Source organism: Acanthaster planci, linkage group LG04, assembly GCF_054643075.1.
Source record: "Acanthaster planci isolate LZ-2023a linkage group LG04, COTS_SCS, whole genome shotgun sequence".
Lineage (NCBI taxonomy): Eukaryota > Metazoa > Echinodermata > Asteroidea > Valvatida > Acanthasteridae > Acanthaster > Acanthaster planci.
The window spans coordinates 13,638,143-13,653,322 of NC_141780.1; the positions used below are offsets into that span (position 1 = coordinate 13,638,143).

Below are 15,180 nucleotides of genomic sequence, written 5' to 3' on the forward strand. Positions count from 1 at the left end.
AGAACGTACCGGGGACAGATTCCTGTGTGGCTGTAGAAAAAGAGACTCTGAAGTCCCCAATAATCATTGATTTTTCGATTCAGTACTGGCAGCAGAACAGTTTTCAAGGGGGGAATGCAGATGAGACATCAGGCTTCAGCCATTCTTAGGGAGATCCATTAAGCATCATCCAATTATAGGACCTGCAAAAAGTGGGGGGGGGGCAACCTGAGTGCTTCCGCCAGTGCCTCTCAGTTTGTCTTCCACTCACTGATGTGATGTTGCTTTGTTGCGAATGAACATCAGAGTCATCCTCTAGGTTGGGTCAATTGATTCACCTTCAAGAAACGCTCTTTATTATTTGCCTTGGAGTTTTCGTCCGGAAACTGGTGTCGCACGATAGGCTCTTGTGCACGTTCAGGCCTACTTGGGATCAAAATAATACATTGCTTGCAGTCTTGTTGCTGAGTACTTTTGGAGTACAAATTTTCTACTGACCTGTTTGGGGTGAACAAATCTTAAAAACGTGTTCAACTGTTAGATGGTAAATACACAAAAATCAAAGACTGTAAAAGACTATTGTACCACGATGTGGTAAAAAGCACTCGGCTAAGTACTTTTCTCATGAAAACTGTTGTCTGAACTCTTTAACTTATTTTGTAATCTTATATCTTGTGCATACATTACTCAGTGTTCCAGCTTCGTTCACATTTTAACCAGTTCAATGTCACTATTAGCTTTGGTACTAAAAAAAAAGTACTTCTTGCAGTAGGGTAAGGAAGAACGAGTACCCACAATGAACAAGTTGAACAAGTTTCAATGTAATGAGAGCCGAATAATTAAGACAAGGTTCAAGAGGGGAAACACCAGTTATGCCGCTTGAAGAGCCTCATTAAATTTCGTGTCAGTAGTTGTAAAACTCCAGTGCTGTCTACCGTTGTAATTAATCTAATGTTCAAGCAAAGTGTCAACTTGATGCAAGTACAGCTGGGCAAATTATCTACTTTATGAAGTTGGTAAATTCTTTCAGGAGATTGTCCAATTTTTTTTCGAGAGGGTTGAGACCGTTATTCTGGTGGGGGTTTAGTTGTCGCTCCCCTGAAATCATTCAATCGGTTTATTTCGTCTCAGACTCTCACGTGGTTACTTTTTATAAAGTCTTGCAGCCTTTAGACGTGGGCAACTATAAAAAAGAAAAGAAATGGCAAGAGAGTTGACCCCCTTTGTATCGGTTGCTGCGGTAACATTTGAGTTTCAGTGTTGTAGTCGGCCCAATCACAAGACCAGACACAAGACCATGCACAAGACCAGACACAAGATCATCACGGTAACACTGTGAACAATGACAAAGGAATTTTTTTTTTCTTTTTTGATTCAGTTGGATAGCTTCTGACTTGAATTTAGACTGGAGGTCTTGTGTTGGTCTTGTGAAGGTCTTAAGTGGTCTCGACTATTGAGTTTTAGTGAATTACCACACACAAAATAAGCATGAGTAGGACTAGGCAGTCGGTTCGCGCGCCTCCTCCTATTCTTGAGCTTGAAAGTAAATTGCGCCCCCAAGAGGTGGTGACTCCGCAAATTGGCGGTCAGCGCTAACTTCGGCTTATCTTCGGCTTCGTGTCCTTTATCAGGCCTACTTAACGTTGTAACTATTAATAATAGACTTGTATTTCACAATAATCTTGGAAAGTTAGAAATGGTAGCATTAAGCCCTCAGTGTCTTGTATATTCTTAATGTCAAGCATGCAGAAGGAGACAAGGCCATGGCCGGCTGTATGAAGCCTTTGGCCTTTGCTCTATGTTAGACAGACTGTAGTGTATGCATGGTAGGCCTATGCAACCCGTCATTTTATTGCCATGGTATGGACAGTGACTGACATACTAGGCCTACATGTACCTAGCTCTATCTACATGATCTACTGAGTGGAGTGTTACTAGTATAGTACGATCCAGTCCAAAATTCGAAAAAGACGAATACTAATGCTCCACTCAGTGGACTGCTACTGTAGAGCTAGACTACTGTCACTGAGTAGTAAACAGTCTGACCTAGCTCCCCACATGTTGGGCTGTAGTGGCTCTCTTTTACAATCTATCTCTTATTCTTAATGAGTGTTATCTGTCACAACCACAGCCCTACTTGAAGGCATGTCTTTAATGCCCGAAATCCAAACTGCAGGATTGTCACAAACTTTGAATCCTGTAATATCTTTCGAAACGAGAATAACTGGACAATTTTACTAACACCGGCGTAGGCCTATTCCTCAAAGTTTGGACTTTTATAAACGCGCGCCTATGCAGTGAGTAGTAGAAAAAAGAGCTGGGCTTTCTTTTGTTCCGTTTGGAGCAGAAAAGGAAATAAAGTCCACTTTCTCAAACCACATGTAACTGACATTTTGACCTTAAGGAACTCAATCCTGAAAGGCCTATTTGACAATTTTTAAGCAAGAAAACCACACATTTCTTCTGACCTGAGTTTGGCAAGAGGCAACCGCTCAGTCGAATCACACCATTTTGTTTCTCGTCTAGTTACCTGACTCGGGCATTTTGGATTCATCAAAACAAATCTCCATTCAGGTCAAGGAACACTAATTTGTTGTTCACAACTCTTCAGGGCGGTCATGTAAGCTGCCGTTTTGACCCAAACTTTCCCTCAAAAACCACAAGCCCTGTTCTCTTTTCTTTTTGATATGAAAGATGACATCACCAACAAGTTGTTCAGAAGTTGTTTCAAGAAAGTAGAATTTGTTCCCTTATAGGAACAGGGTGCTAAAAGTAATGAACACCCTATGTAGGCCTACATGTACATGTAGCTAGGCTAGCCTAGTTTGTTTCCTACTTTAATGTAGCCTAGGCATGCTCTCGCCTCTATCATTTTATGCTTGGGATGTGCATAAATGAGCAAGGTGCTGTTGGAAACTCAGTTTCTTAAATAGGAAACGGTGATTAAAATTAGTCTTTTCCATGCTTTGGCTCTTCTAGGCTCTAGGTCTAACCTTAGCACGTCTGGGGCCTTTTTAATTTCCAATTCCAAAATTTTTGAAATTTCAAGTGAAGACAGCATTTAATTCATTGAAATTAGGCACGAATAAGAACAAACATTTTATGGAATCAAAATGTTTCGTATGATATCCTTTCCAAGATCACTTCAAAAAGAAAACAGAAACAAATAGGTCTGGTGGGGTGTACATGTAGTTAAAAATTTATAAGCCTTCACGTCTACATGTACATGTATGCTCTCATGTACACTGCCAAAGCCTGAATTAAAGGTCTGTTTACTACGGTTTACTGCTGTCAGAATACATGTAGTTTAAAAGCAGATTTTATGTTTTTGTAACGTACAATTTTCGACTTTCCTACTTTTCTGCCACCTTAAAAGCAGAACGAACATGGTTTGGTAATGTATTTTTCTATTTTCTTCTTTTCTGCTTCACGAAAAGCAGATTTTACTTTTCTTTCATTTGCTTCTCAGGTATCACAAAAGCAGAAAAGTTGAATTAACAGTTGTCGTCAAAATGTTTAATTCACTTTCCTGCTTTTTGACAGGTAAAAAGCAGATGGCCACTTTTTGTCTGCCAGCATAACGAGGACAAGTAAAGCTCCTTTTGTAGTCGCAGAAAAGTGGAAAATACATTACAATCAAATGTTCATTCTGCTTATGAGGTAGCAGAAAAGTAGAAAAGTCGAATATTGCATGTTACAAAAACATAAAATCAGCTTTTCTTCTATTATGATAACAGAAAAGCAGATGGCCACTTTTCGTCCTCCATACTATTTACACAGATGAGTCCTAAATGGTGAAATGGAGTTGAAGTTTAGTTGTTACTAGGCCTAGTGAGAGGAATTTTGGGACATGTTGTGAGGCATACCCAGCGTGCCTTGAACTTCATACATGTACAATGTAAGTACATGTTCATGTACATGTACATCACTATGTACATGTACATATACATTGTACGTACATGCATGTACTGTGCATGTACGTGCAACGCATTAAAACTGCGGACAAAGGAATTAGGGCAATGCTCATAGTTTTTATACTACATGGTAGTGCATTCTGTGTATCAACTACTGATTAATAGGAAGTACGCATGTCAAATGCATTTTTCTCAAAATGTAGAAATGCGAAAAAGCCCTATGTTCTGTTGCAGAACAACATACATGTACATCATCTGGTTTCCATTTTGTTTTGTCTTTTTCAACAGGAGCTGTATTACAATGGAACACCAGCCCGCTGATGACTCCCCTGACCAAAGGGACAACCCTCAAACTGTATTGCAGGAGCAACATTCTGACCCAGAAATGCAGGTTGCATCAGGGGCAGATGACCAGCAAGGGATTCTGGGAATGGTATCCCAGGATGCACCTCAACAGCAGCCAAACCGAAATGTTAGGCTAGTCTCTTTTTCTCGAAGAAGTATTCAGCCTGCCTAGTGCACAAAAGTTGCTTGCAGGAGCCATTAATAAACCTGGAAGACGAAATGTGTAGGCCTACCATGCCTACTGGCGGCATAATGGGCACAGTTGGGTGCTGCATGAGATAAATGTGAAGTTTTTTGTAGTTGTCTGGGTATTTGCAATGTGCATGTATTTGCTACAGTTTGTGGTTTTCATGCAGTAGGATTCTGCTGTGGTGCAGTCCACTGTATATGATGTGACTCATTGCAGATATAATCGAAATGTTGAAGAGTTGAATACTCTCTGATATAAAACGATACTGCTTGCCTGTTTGCTCGCATTGCCATCCCATACACAATAGCATATCCACAAATTAACGTTGAATTGGAATTGAATTAGTTTATTTAAGTAAAACTAAAACATCTTTGTGGGCAGAGGCTGAATCGAGACAGTTTTTACAAACACAGACAGCTATAGAAATCACGTGTAGACAAATATAATAACAAAAATTATAATGCAAAATCATTAGAATTACAGCATACTGAATAATATAAAATATGAAGATTGAAACATTTTTTTAAATAATGAGAAAGAAAAGCTCATAACCCCATGTGAGCATTAAAGGGTACTGACAGCAATGCAACCAACAGTACACTTTTCATTTTCTTTTCATTAGATAATCATCATAACAAGCAAGTTTAAAATGTCTGTGAAAGATGGATTTTAAAACCATCGCATTGAACTACCCCGGTATTCATCTAAAAATGTTTTATACTAAAACTGCAAAACTTTGCAACACGTGTTGAAGATAAAATTGTCTTAAGATACTTTGACATGTTCTGACCTCCACCTTATTCTGGAAACAAGTCAAGTGTGCTCAGGAAAATTGCGTAGAAAAACCCCACATACTGTACATTAGACATAAACTTGAGAATTTTCAATTCTTGTGGGCGTAATCATTCCGACTGGCACCGAGTTTTAATATGTGCTTTGAAACTGGAATACAAATAATGGGTTGAGTTCATTGTTCCTGCAGGGCAAAGAGGAATCCAAGCAGCAGGGCTCAGGAAAGACAACGGGAAGGAAGGGCAGTAGACGGACGAACTCTGCCTTGCAAGCTGTGAAAAAGAAAGGCAGAGAGAACATCCAACGTGGCCAAGCTGGGGAGGATGAACTTGCCGTTGAACTAGCAGGGATGGTGAGTAGAAAAATAACAACAGTTCAAAGAGCGCAAGTTTGAAAATTTGCAAATGTTTGCAAGCTGACAATGTGAGGTGCACCTGATATGCAAAAGTTTGGGAGTTCATGTCCAAAAACTGCCATACGATTGCAGTCCTGTTTATTGGAACGTGTAGAAATGTGTTGACTTCTAAGTAATGTACAGTTGAACCTCAATAATTAGAGGTCCTTTGTACTTTGGAAATTACCTTGTTTTAAAAGGAACCTTGTGTTATCAGGAATGAAAACCAACAAAGATCTGGTACCTACATGTACATGTACATTCAGCAGAATGTTACATTAATGGTGCTCCAGTTAACGAGGCTCCACCGTAGTTTGTCGGCCACATGTACATGACAATAAATCCTCCCTCTGTATCATTATAGCCCACAATGTGTTCATCGTACATATAATTAATGAAATCATATCAACATAATTATGTCTTTTGCATTTAAATGCACCCAATTGAATGTGACCTAATTCTCTTTTTCAAAACGGAATGATTACCATATAGGCAAAGAGGTGAAATGTTGATGTGGAAACTGTTGTGTTGTGGAGGCTTACATGTATTGCATGTTTTCTGGCACCTGGGGCCATTTTTCACACAGCATACATGAATGTAAAATCTGTCCCTCAGACTGTTAAACCTGTTGCTAAGTTATATCAGCATTAACTGTGAAGAAGCCGTGATTTTTCTCACTGCTGTGCTGCCGTCTATTTATTTGCAGACAGTGTCTGACACATGGCCAGCTGTGCCAAGTGGGTAAGTGTCCACATAATGTGCATATCGTTTCTTGAGTGTGGGTTCTGGAACACGTAATGCCAGTTTTTCACCGGAGTGCGCACAGACCTACATGCATTCAGTCTGTGAGTGGGTATGGGGCGCAGAGTGACAAGGCTTTGAAGTGTCTGCCCACAGACTGTCAGTTTCAACATCGAAGGGGTTTTCAGGGTTGCACATACATTGAAGAGCCAATTGTGTATTGGAGATAATTTCTGACGGGCTCGGATGTAAGATGAAGTCTAGCTCACACGCATGACTAACATGGCTGTCCCAAGTTCAAAGGAACCTGTATGCTCTAAATGAATATCTTACATTTGTGTGACCTTGGGCCAACCCAACTGGAGTCAATTTTAGAAATTTTAATGTCTTTGAGACCACAAATTTGGCATGGAGTGAGCATCAGTGAAATATTTAGATCAATTAGTTTGTTTTTCTTCAGTTTTGAGGGCCCTGGGCTTTCCGTTTCTAATGCTGAAAGGGTAGAAATGAGTCAGCCCATATTCTGATGGTCAAGCTGGAACAAGCATGTGGTGTTGGGTGCTTGTCAGGGATGGCAGAGTCAAGTACATATTTATTATTGGTTGTCCAATCATATTATTAGTATTGTTATTGTTAATCATTTCTGGTAATGACACCGAGGATTCCTCAAAAGTGCCCTAGGCACTGTAGAGAGGAGACAGTGAGACGCAGTTACAGTTTTAGAGTTGGGAGGAAAACCCCAGAGGATTATTCTGGATAAAACCCACGGAATCGGGTAGGGACTGAAAACGCAATCCACATGTAGACCGAGCTGGAATTCGAATCTGGGCCGCAGACGTGGAAGGCGAGGAGAGAACCACTGTCCCATCCTGACCTCCCATACATGTATATGCTTGCCAAGCATGTGGCTGTTATGAAAATGGGCTGTTCTAACACCACATGTACATGTACAGCGATCTCTCAGATGCGTGTACATATGTAAGGAGGGCCAACTTCCTTGTGCAGCTTCTGCAAGGGCCACTGAATTGTTGGCATGCCCCCGCAGGGGCTCTGCCTTTTATGTTTATGCATAGTTATTAGTTAAGTTCTTGGTAAGTCAGACAAGAAGAGTTGGATGAATTGTCTCAATGCAGGGTATCAGTTGCAATCCCAGGAACTATCATGAAAACTATATGGCATTGCCTGTTCTTGCTCAAGCCAATTTAAGCACAATCAAGAAATAAAACAATTAATCATCTTAGTGTTTTGAAGAAAGGACTTTGCCTTTTTCTCTTGGCCAAGATGGCCACTGTATTTAGCCTTTACACTAGAAAAAGCTGACAACTTTCTTGTCAAGTATACCAATAATCAAAACGTTCTTTGTGTTATGAATGTTGTGGCACAGGTTAACTTTTATAGTACCTGGTGCCAAAACATAAAGCCAAAATACAGGTGGTTTTTTTAGGGGGGGGGAGGATTTAAAAATAAACAGAATTTGGTATCAGAAAAGGAAATTGGTGGAGACAATGTTTCGTTTATAACATGGCTTTATGAGGTCAGATGTCCAGTGAAGGTCCTGGGTGACTCTCCATTCTGTCATCTCAAAGAGTCCTTTCGATTTCTGCATCTGTCCAGGACCGGCCTAGTCTACGATGAGCGTCTAACCCTACACAAGTGCCCCTTCAATACTCGTCATTTTAGATCCGAGCATTCTGACCGCATTTTGCTATGCCGTAAGAGTCTGCAGGACTACAAGCTCCTGGAAAGATGCACTGATGTCCCAGTAAGTGTAAAGCCTCGCGATCCGTAGTGGTCACGGGCATGAATCCAGGGGTGGGTGTTGGGTGGTCTCTCCCACTGTTTTGACCTGGAGATGAGCAGTGTGACCATCTTCCCTTTTTGATGTTGAGAAATGAATCATGCATATTTTGATGTTACTCTTATTTTGAAGAGAACAATGGAGAAGTAGCTGTATAAGTGTATAAGCATTTCAGTTTAAGGCGTGGAAGCTTGCAAATACGCATATATATATACAAGTGCCTCCTAGTTTAAGCCCCCCTCCTGTATGAATTTCCACAGCATCATGGCACTCAACGGCCTGACTTTATGTCACTGAGAATTGTTTCAGCATTGTGATCTTGAATGTGTACATTTACAGGTAGACGTTCACTTGTAGATGATACACGAATAGAGGAAATATTCCCCAGAGGCTCTTTTTACATTACCATAATGTCCCTTTGTCCGCTTTACCTGAGAGGACATGTAGTCTGTATACAAAGGCATGGTTGACAGGTACATGTAAGTTAAAAATGTCATGCTCACCACCAGCTTGACCAACATCAGGAGACTGTGTAAGCATTGATGTGTGAAGTATTCAAATGAAATGCCTTGTGTCTGGAACTTAATCCTCTCCTCACAAATCACTGTTAGAATCAGAAGTTAGATACTTTTGTAATGTACCAAATCTCAGCATAATTTATCGTGTGTTTGCATTGACTTTCAGTTAATAATTTCAACATGGCCATGCATGGTTTATTATCTCTGACTTTTCTGGTCCCAACACTGAGAGAGTAGGATATCAAAATCTTACGCTTAACTTGCCCTTACACTAGATTTTACGAGGGCTTAACATTAGTTAATTCAGAGTTTCATAGTTAAGTCTAAGGTACCGTACTGTGTTGTCCTCCACAACCTAAGTTGCCATGTCAGCCTCAATTTCATGTCTAAGACATGCATTACTTCCAATTAATTGTTGTATACTTGTACGTGTGGAGTGACTTAGTGGATTTATGAAATTACTCCTGCTGGAACATACATGTACAGTTTGTGACTCGTGGATAATGCAAGTACATGTACTAGTATTTTGGTGTACATGTACCGGGATGTCCTATGTTGCATTGCCATTACGCTCGTGGTGGGGAAAAAGCATATGTCACTGACGGTTTTACTCCCTGTTTTTATTCTTACCCAGGTTCGTTTAGCTTTGGATGAAGAAATTCTCACCACACACAGGTAGTGACCTTCATTTGTATGTATATGTTGGCACTCATTTATTGTTGGGAACTGGCGAGGGAGGTAATGAATAGACAAGAAACCATTTTACTTTTGCCATAATTGAAGTTCCGTTTTTACCCATAGTGCTGACTACTTGGAAAGTTTCAAAACTACGCAGATGATGGAGGAGAGCAAACTGAAATCATGGGCCGAGCAATATGACTCCGTCTTTGCCAACAACGTATGTAATAACACAATTGAATGTTGTTGTTTTTTTCGACATTGTTAAATTCCCCGCTCATGGGGCATGTCTCATTATTAGTCTGTGAGGGGGTTGGCAGGAAAGGGAACTAGTTTGTAGATTCAGTAATCAGGAACCAATCAAAATACACCAAAATTCCAACAAAGTCTGTTCATCATTGAGGACCTTGAAAGACAAATTCAGCAACCAGAATGAAAAGTCTATTCCCGTAGGCGATATGGCCCCCTTGTACACTCATTTTGAAACTCTGTCAGTCGCTTGGTTTTGGCAAGTTCTGTTGGTATATTTTTTCGTGGTCATGACCCACTATTCAAATTTGTGAAGTGATGCCTTGACATAAATGTGTTGTTTGTGCAGCTTTCTTGGATGTCTTTATAGACAACACCTTTTCTTAACACACGTAACCAAGTGCTTCAGAATAATTCTTCATATTTAGTCTACAGAGGGTGTAACTCTTGCCTTGAAGTAAGGATCTAGAAAACCGCATTCATGAAAGCACATTTCTTTCCCAACGTACATACTTTTTATTCAATAAGATAGAGTTAATATTTCAGTTGCAAGGTTTCTTGGACCCTGGATCCTAAAACAGCGATTAGGAATTTTGTAACATTCATTAGATGCTCTGCAAATGGGATTTTGTCATAAATGTGGGAGGTACTGGTACTTTGGGCTATGCTTTTATAACGAAATAGGGTTTATTTTCAGTGCGTTTAAAAGTGATTCTTTAGTTTCACTCTTGCATGAATTCTACCCAGCGCTCTCACATAATCAGTTCTTTATCTCATTTATTCCAACTCATAAGCCGAGTTGTTGTGTTTTAAAGATGTGTTTTCCTGCCACATGTACTTGTCAAATTTATTTCTCTTTCACATTAGCCTGTAGAATGAACAGGCATTTAATCTGGGTTGTTTCAGTAATTGCCATCACTCCGTCAGACCACACTGTAAAGTACGTGTAACATCAAGTCATTGTACAGGGTGAACCATTACTTGTAGCACTTCAGATTTATTGTGGATAAGATAAGCTTTCCAAGTATTTGCAACTGAATATTTTGCAGCATACATACGAGTGTGCCTGTCTCAATCTGGGTGGCTTGCTAGATCTGACGGAGAAGGTTGTCAAAGGAGAGGTATGCAGCGTGACGTATGTAGCACTTCGTTCGTTGTTACAAAGACTTTTTTACTGCATTGGAGTTTGTGACATCTTTTCTTAGCACAAGAGACGTGCACAATATCTACAAAATCCTAATAAGGTTGAAAACCCCTGAGTGGAACAGCAAAGAATGGAAGGGAAATGAACATAACTTGAAACTTCAGTTCATTTAGTCCAGACTGTCCCAGACTGTCCCAGACTGTCCCAGACTCTGTTTTTACAGATGAAGATTTTTACCAATCATTTGTATTTGTGCTTGACATATTAGGCCCTGCCACTAGAGTTCATTATTTTTTGGAAGTAAATTTTGACACTCTAAATGTGGGTAGCTGTTGGACGCTCAGTTTGAATGGGGAAAAACAGCATAGCCGGTACCATCACTCATTTTCTGTCTCCTTGTATTTTTTTGCAGCTTAGAAATGGAATCACCATTACTCGGTAAGTACAGGTACATGTACTCTTGGAGAATCTGAAAATAAGTTTGTAGTTGAGACCATTCAGGAGATTTTTTGATTGTGTATTTCTTCAAATTTAAAAAAAAAACTGCATATACTTGGAGTGTCATGTACATCTAGCTGGAACAAGAGCAAACTTTACTTGACAAATGTGATATTTAGTGTCTGTGTACTTGGGCTGACATTTTCAGTGTTCTGTATACAAGTACAGTTGGTTGAATAACTCCCCACAAGCAAATACACAGTGGCTCCGAAGGAAAGATCAAGATCCTATCATCGGGAAATTTCGGGAACCTGGAGAGGAAACTCAACAACAAACAGAATTTGTTTGTTTCTTTCTATTCCTTTTTTTTTTTCAATAATTAGACCATGTGGACACCATGCGCAATGGAGCGTAGCCAATGGATACAGCTTTTTTAACAATGTAGCTGTGGCAGCCCACATGGCCAGACACAAGTGGAACTGTGAGAGGTTAGTTGGAGCTCAGTTGATCCTTTGCATTCTTGGTCATGTCTCCCACAATCCTTTTTTGATCTTTGAGGTTACCGTTTTGCGCAAATTGAGCAAACCACAAATCGTGGTTCCTTGTTATAAATCACTCGTGGCAAATTCCAGTGACGGCCATTTGTTGACTACTGATTAATTTTCCCTGGGGATGTGGTAGTTTGAGTATCAAGCAAAACTGACCAGCGTTTGACAAGTTGTCGTTGCTGAACTCAATCTTGTTTAGAGTTTCTAAACACTAAGTAAATAAAACCTGTGTAAAGGTTACTACATGGCTACATGTACATACATGTACATGCACATGTCTGTACTAGTACATTAGGCCCCAAGAAATACATGTACTTCTGCTTCCAGTTTCCTGGCCGACCCAAAGTTTTCAGCGTGATCCTAAAATTGTTATCGGCAAGTCAGAAAAATAAATTTAAAAAGATAAAAAAATAAATCCTGTTGTCTTGTCTGTCTTTACAAAACACTTCTGAACAACCTTTTTTCTTGTAATGCTTTTACTTGTAATGCGGGCGCTGTACATGATGAAAACATGTAAAATAAAAACTTACCGTTCTCTTCAACAGGACTTGTTGCCCATATGAGATTCATTCCACGCCTTATTTTTTTTTTTTTTGTGGCATGCTCGGGAAAACTTGAGAAATATGCCATTTTTCACCCAAAAAACTAGTGATTTTTGCATTTGTATTAATAACATTCGCAGTAGACGTCGCCGATCAAATCCAAAATAAGGCGAAAGATATTGGTTGTTTTGAAATTATACTTGCACAAATTAAATTGGAAGGTCTGAAACTCAAATTAATTGCAAAGAAAAATGAAAAATGTCAATTTAGAGATGACGATACCCGATATAGTCTGAGCTCAAAACCACGATCACTGGGCAGCCATCTTCAGTTTGCACGGGCATGAAACACTTTGGTGCGCATGCACACAAACTAAATGTCCTGCTGAAACATACGAGCCCAGTGGTGAAAACTCGCGTGCAAAGGTTAATGCATTAAAGCAACGCTGCGCTGGTTCCCACTGTGCTGCGTGCATGCAAACAACACGACCAGTCTAAATGTCCTGGTCAAAACATTGTTGTTTCACTACACCGGCCGTACATGCACGCAACCCTATAGCTGCACATTGAAAAAAAACATCAATGTTGCAAGAAGATTTCTGCAAGTTAATTCACAGAACTTAGTCTCTTGTCTTTGTGTGTATTTTTTACATGCATGTTCATGAATTTAATTTGCCCAAATTACTTGCCAGGCACAAGCTATTGGCTTGGATTAGCATTTATCACATCTTCATCCCTAAACATGTGGCCTAACCTCACAAAATGAGGTTGACGTATTAAACTAAATTCCATAAAAAATAAAAGTTTTCAGATTCACTGTCAGCTTATTAATACACCAACTACATGTATGACATATACACATACTGTATGTCTTAGAAACTCTTCGACATTGACTAATAACTTTCAAATGGTTTGTGCATCTTGAAATTGTAATTTTTTGAGAGCGAGTTTACATGTACCGATGATTTTGATCATATAAAAATGTGTTTTTCCTTTGCTGTTGCAGGGTTTTGATTGTGGACTGGGACGTCCATCATGGACAAGGTGTGCAGTACTGCTTTGAAGAGGATCCAAGGTACAGACATTACATTAATCGCCAAGTTCATCAGGTGCATGCTTACATAATTTTAGACATTAACTGTACACCACCGAAGGTGCTCTTGAGCACTGGTACGGTATTTTAGAGGTCACAGGTTCAACTCCCACTTCAGTCAAGTTCTTTGTTCATCTTTATAATTATATGTAAGCACCTAGTCACTTGCCCTCTATAGTTAGTTTCATGATTTGTAAACTACCGAGCTAGAAAACTTCATAAATCATTTAACATCTGCCACTCAGCAGGAGACCAATGGTTCATGCTTTAAACTTTTATTTTTATAGAGGCATCAAGTTTTCAGTCCATCCAATAAAATGGTACTTTTTTAAACTCATTGTCCAATTTGTTACATTCTAAAAGAATCTCCTAATGAAGGTTGTAGAACATTTTCTAAAGTTTCTTTAAAAACACATAACATAATATATAGCTAACAGGTGTGAGACAAGGCCATTAGTTACAAGAGCACAGACAATCTTTTTATCTACAAATCTCTAAGAATTGAATTCTTAGTTTTTTGGACAAAGACAGTTAAAGATGGCAGTGATTTAATAGAAGCATCTCATTCATTCCAGTACTGTCTTCCAGGATAAATATCACTTTTTTAAAACTGGCATTCTGCTATATTGTTCAAAACATTCCCTTACTGCTTCTTCAAGTCTTACAGTCACGAACGCTAGATGTAAAACAGGCATTCAAACAGGGAGGGAGAAAGCCATGCATAACTTTATTCATAAACATTCCCAGATTAAGGTGATATATGTCATTACATTGTGCATGTTAACTTGTGGCCCAGTACTTCATCTTTGTCCCTATGTTTTTGCCATGTGAAAGTACTGACATCCACTTTTAGTATGGTAGGTGTGCCTCACTCCCATTTTTGTCTTTGGTCTAGTGTGCTTTACTTCTCAATTCACCGGTTTGAGCACCTTGAGTTCTGGCCCCATCTGACAGATTCAAACTGTGACGTATTTGGGAAAGGAAAAGGCTTGGGTTTCAACGTCAATGTTCCTTGGAATAAGGTAATTATAAAGCATTTGAAAACTTGATTTGAAAGCAAGACTCTATCACTTCCACACAGACCATTTAAAGTGAGCTTGCTTATCATTTTGACCCCCCCCAGTTTTCAGGCATTTTGTGAATGACAATGAATAGCGTGACAGCTTTGTGTACTGTGGTCACTGCTCACATTTTTGAATGACAAGCTTTTCACATTCTGAACTTAAATATCTCAGAAAGTGTACTGACTACTATGCACTTGATCACACAGGTTGGAATGGGTGACAGTGAATACCTGGCAGTTTTTCAGCAAGTGCTACTCCCTATGGCCTATGAGGTACGTTGCAATCTGTTTGCAAAACTAGAACCTGAGAAGCAACTGTTGGTTCGCGCTTAGTGCGTCAGCGACTGCATACGTTTTAAGTCAGGCAGGATTTGTGGCCAAAATTCATCAAATTTGAAATGTGTTCAGCTCCAATATTTAAAGTCTGCCATAAAAGCTTTTCACCATGTCACAAATTAGCTTTTGCACTCTGTTTTGTGCTGAGTGTGACCTCATCTTAAAATACTACTTTTAAACAACATTTGTGATCCATTTTTATGTGTCTTCCTTTCACACAAGGACTCAGTGGATTTGAGCACATCAATCCGCCTCGAGCAGAAGCACCCCTCACTGGTTGAAACTTAGAGCCCTGTTGGTCGGAATTGATCATTTTGTTGGAAGCGATGCGACTGCAGCACTTGCATTTCCTAGTTTTCGTGAACCAGCGATTCGCAGTTAGTACCAAGGAGCCTCCCTTGCTGAAGAATTAGGCCCCC

At 39.7% G+C, this 15,180-nt stretch overlaps 1 protein-coding gene across 4 annotated transcripts in view; it reads left to right on the top strand.

The window, feature by feature from the left end:
- Positions 1-1,552: 1,552 nt before the first annotated feature.
- The window catches only part of hdac6 (histone deacetylase 6), a 68,153-nt gene continuing 54,525 nt past the window's right edge, over positions 1,553-15,180 (top strand). For all 4 annotated transcript variants that reach the window (XR_015425068.1, XM_087136128.1, XM_087136129.1 and 1 more), the window contains exons 1-13: positions 1,553-1,663; positions 4,181-4,365; positions 5,411-5,572; positions 6,321-6,355; positions 7,970-8,117; positions 9,306-9,346; positions 9,473-9,569; positions 10,648-10,719; positions 11,155-11,180; positions 11,564-11,668; positions 13,276-13,344; positions 14,258-14,384; positions 14,633-14,698. Coding sequence is in view for 3 of the 4 variants with exons in the window: in XM_087136128.1 (XP_086992254.1) it covers positions 4,195-4,365; positions 5,411-5,572; positions 6,321-6,355; positions 7,970-8,117; positions 9,306-9,346; positions 9,473-9,569; positions 10,648-10,719; positions 11,155-11,180; positions 11,564-11,668; positions 13,276-13,344; positions 14,258-14,384; positions 14,633-14,698 (1,119 nt within the window). In the remaining variant the exon portion in view is untranslated. The remainder of the gene's footprint in view (positions 1,664-4,180; positions 4,366-5,410; positions 5,573-6,320; positions 6,356-7,969; positions 8,118-9,305; positions 9,347-9,472; positions 9,570-10,647; positions 10,720-11,154; positions 11,181-11,563; positions 11,669-13,275; positions 13,345-14,257; positions 14,385-14,632; positions 14,699-15,180) is intronic.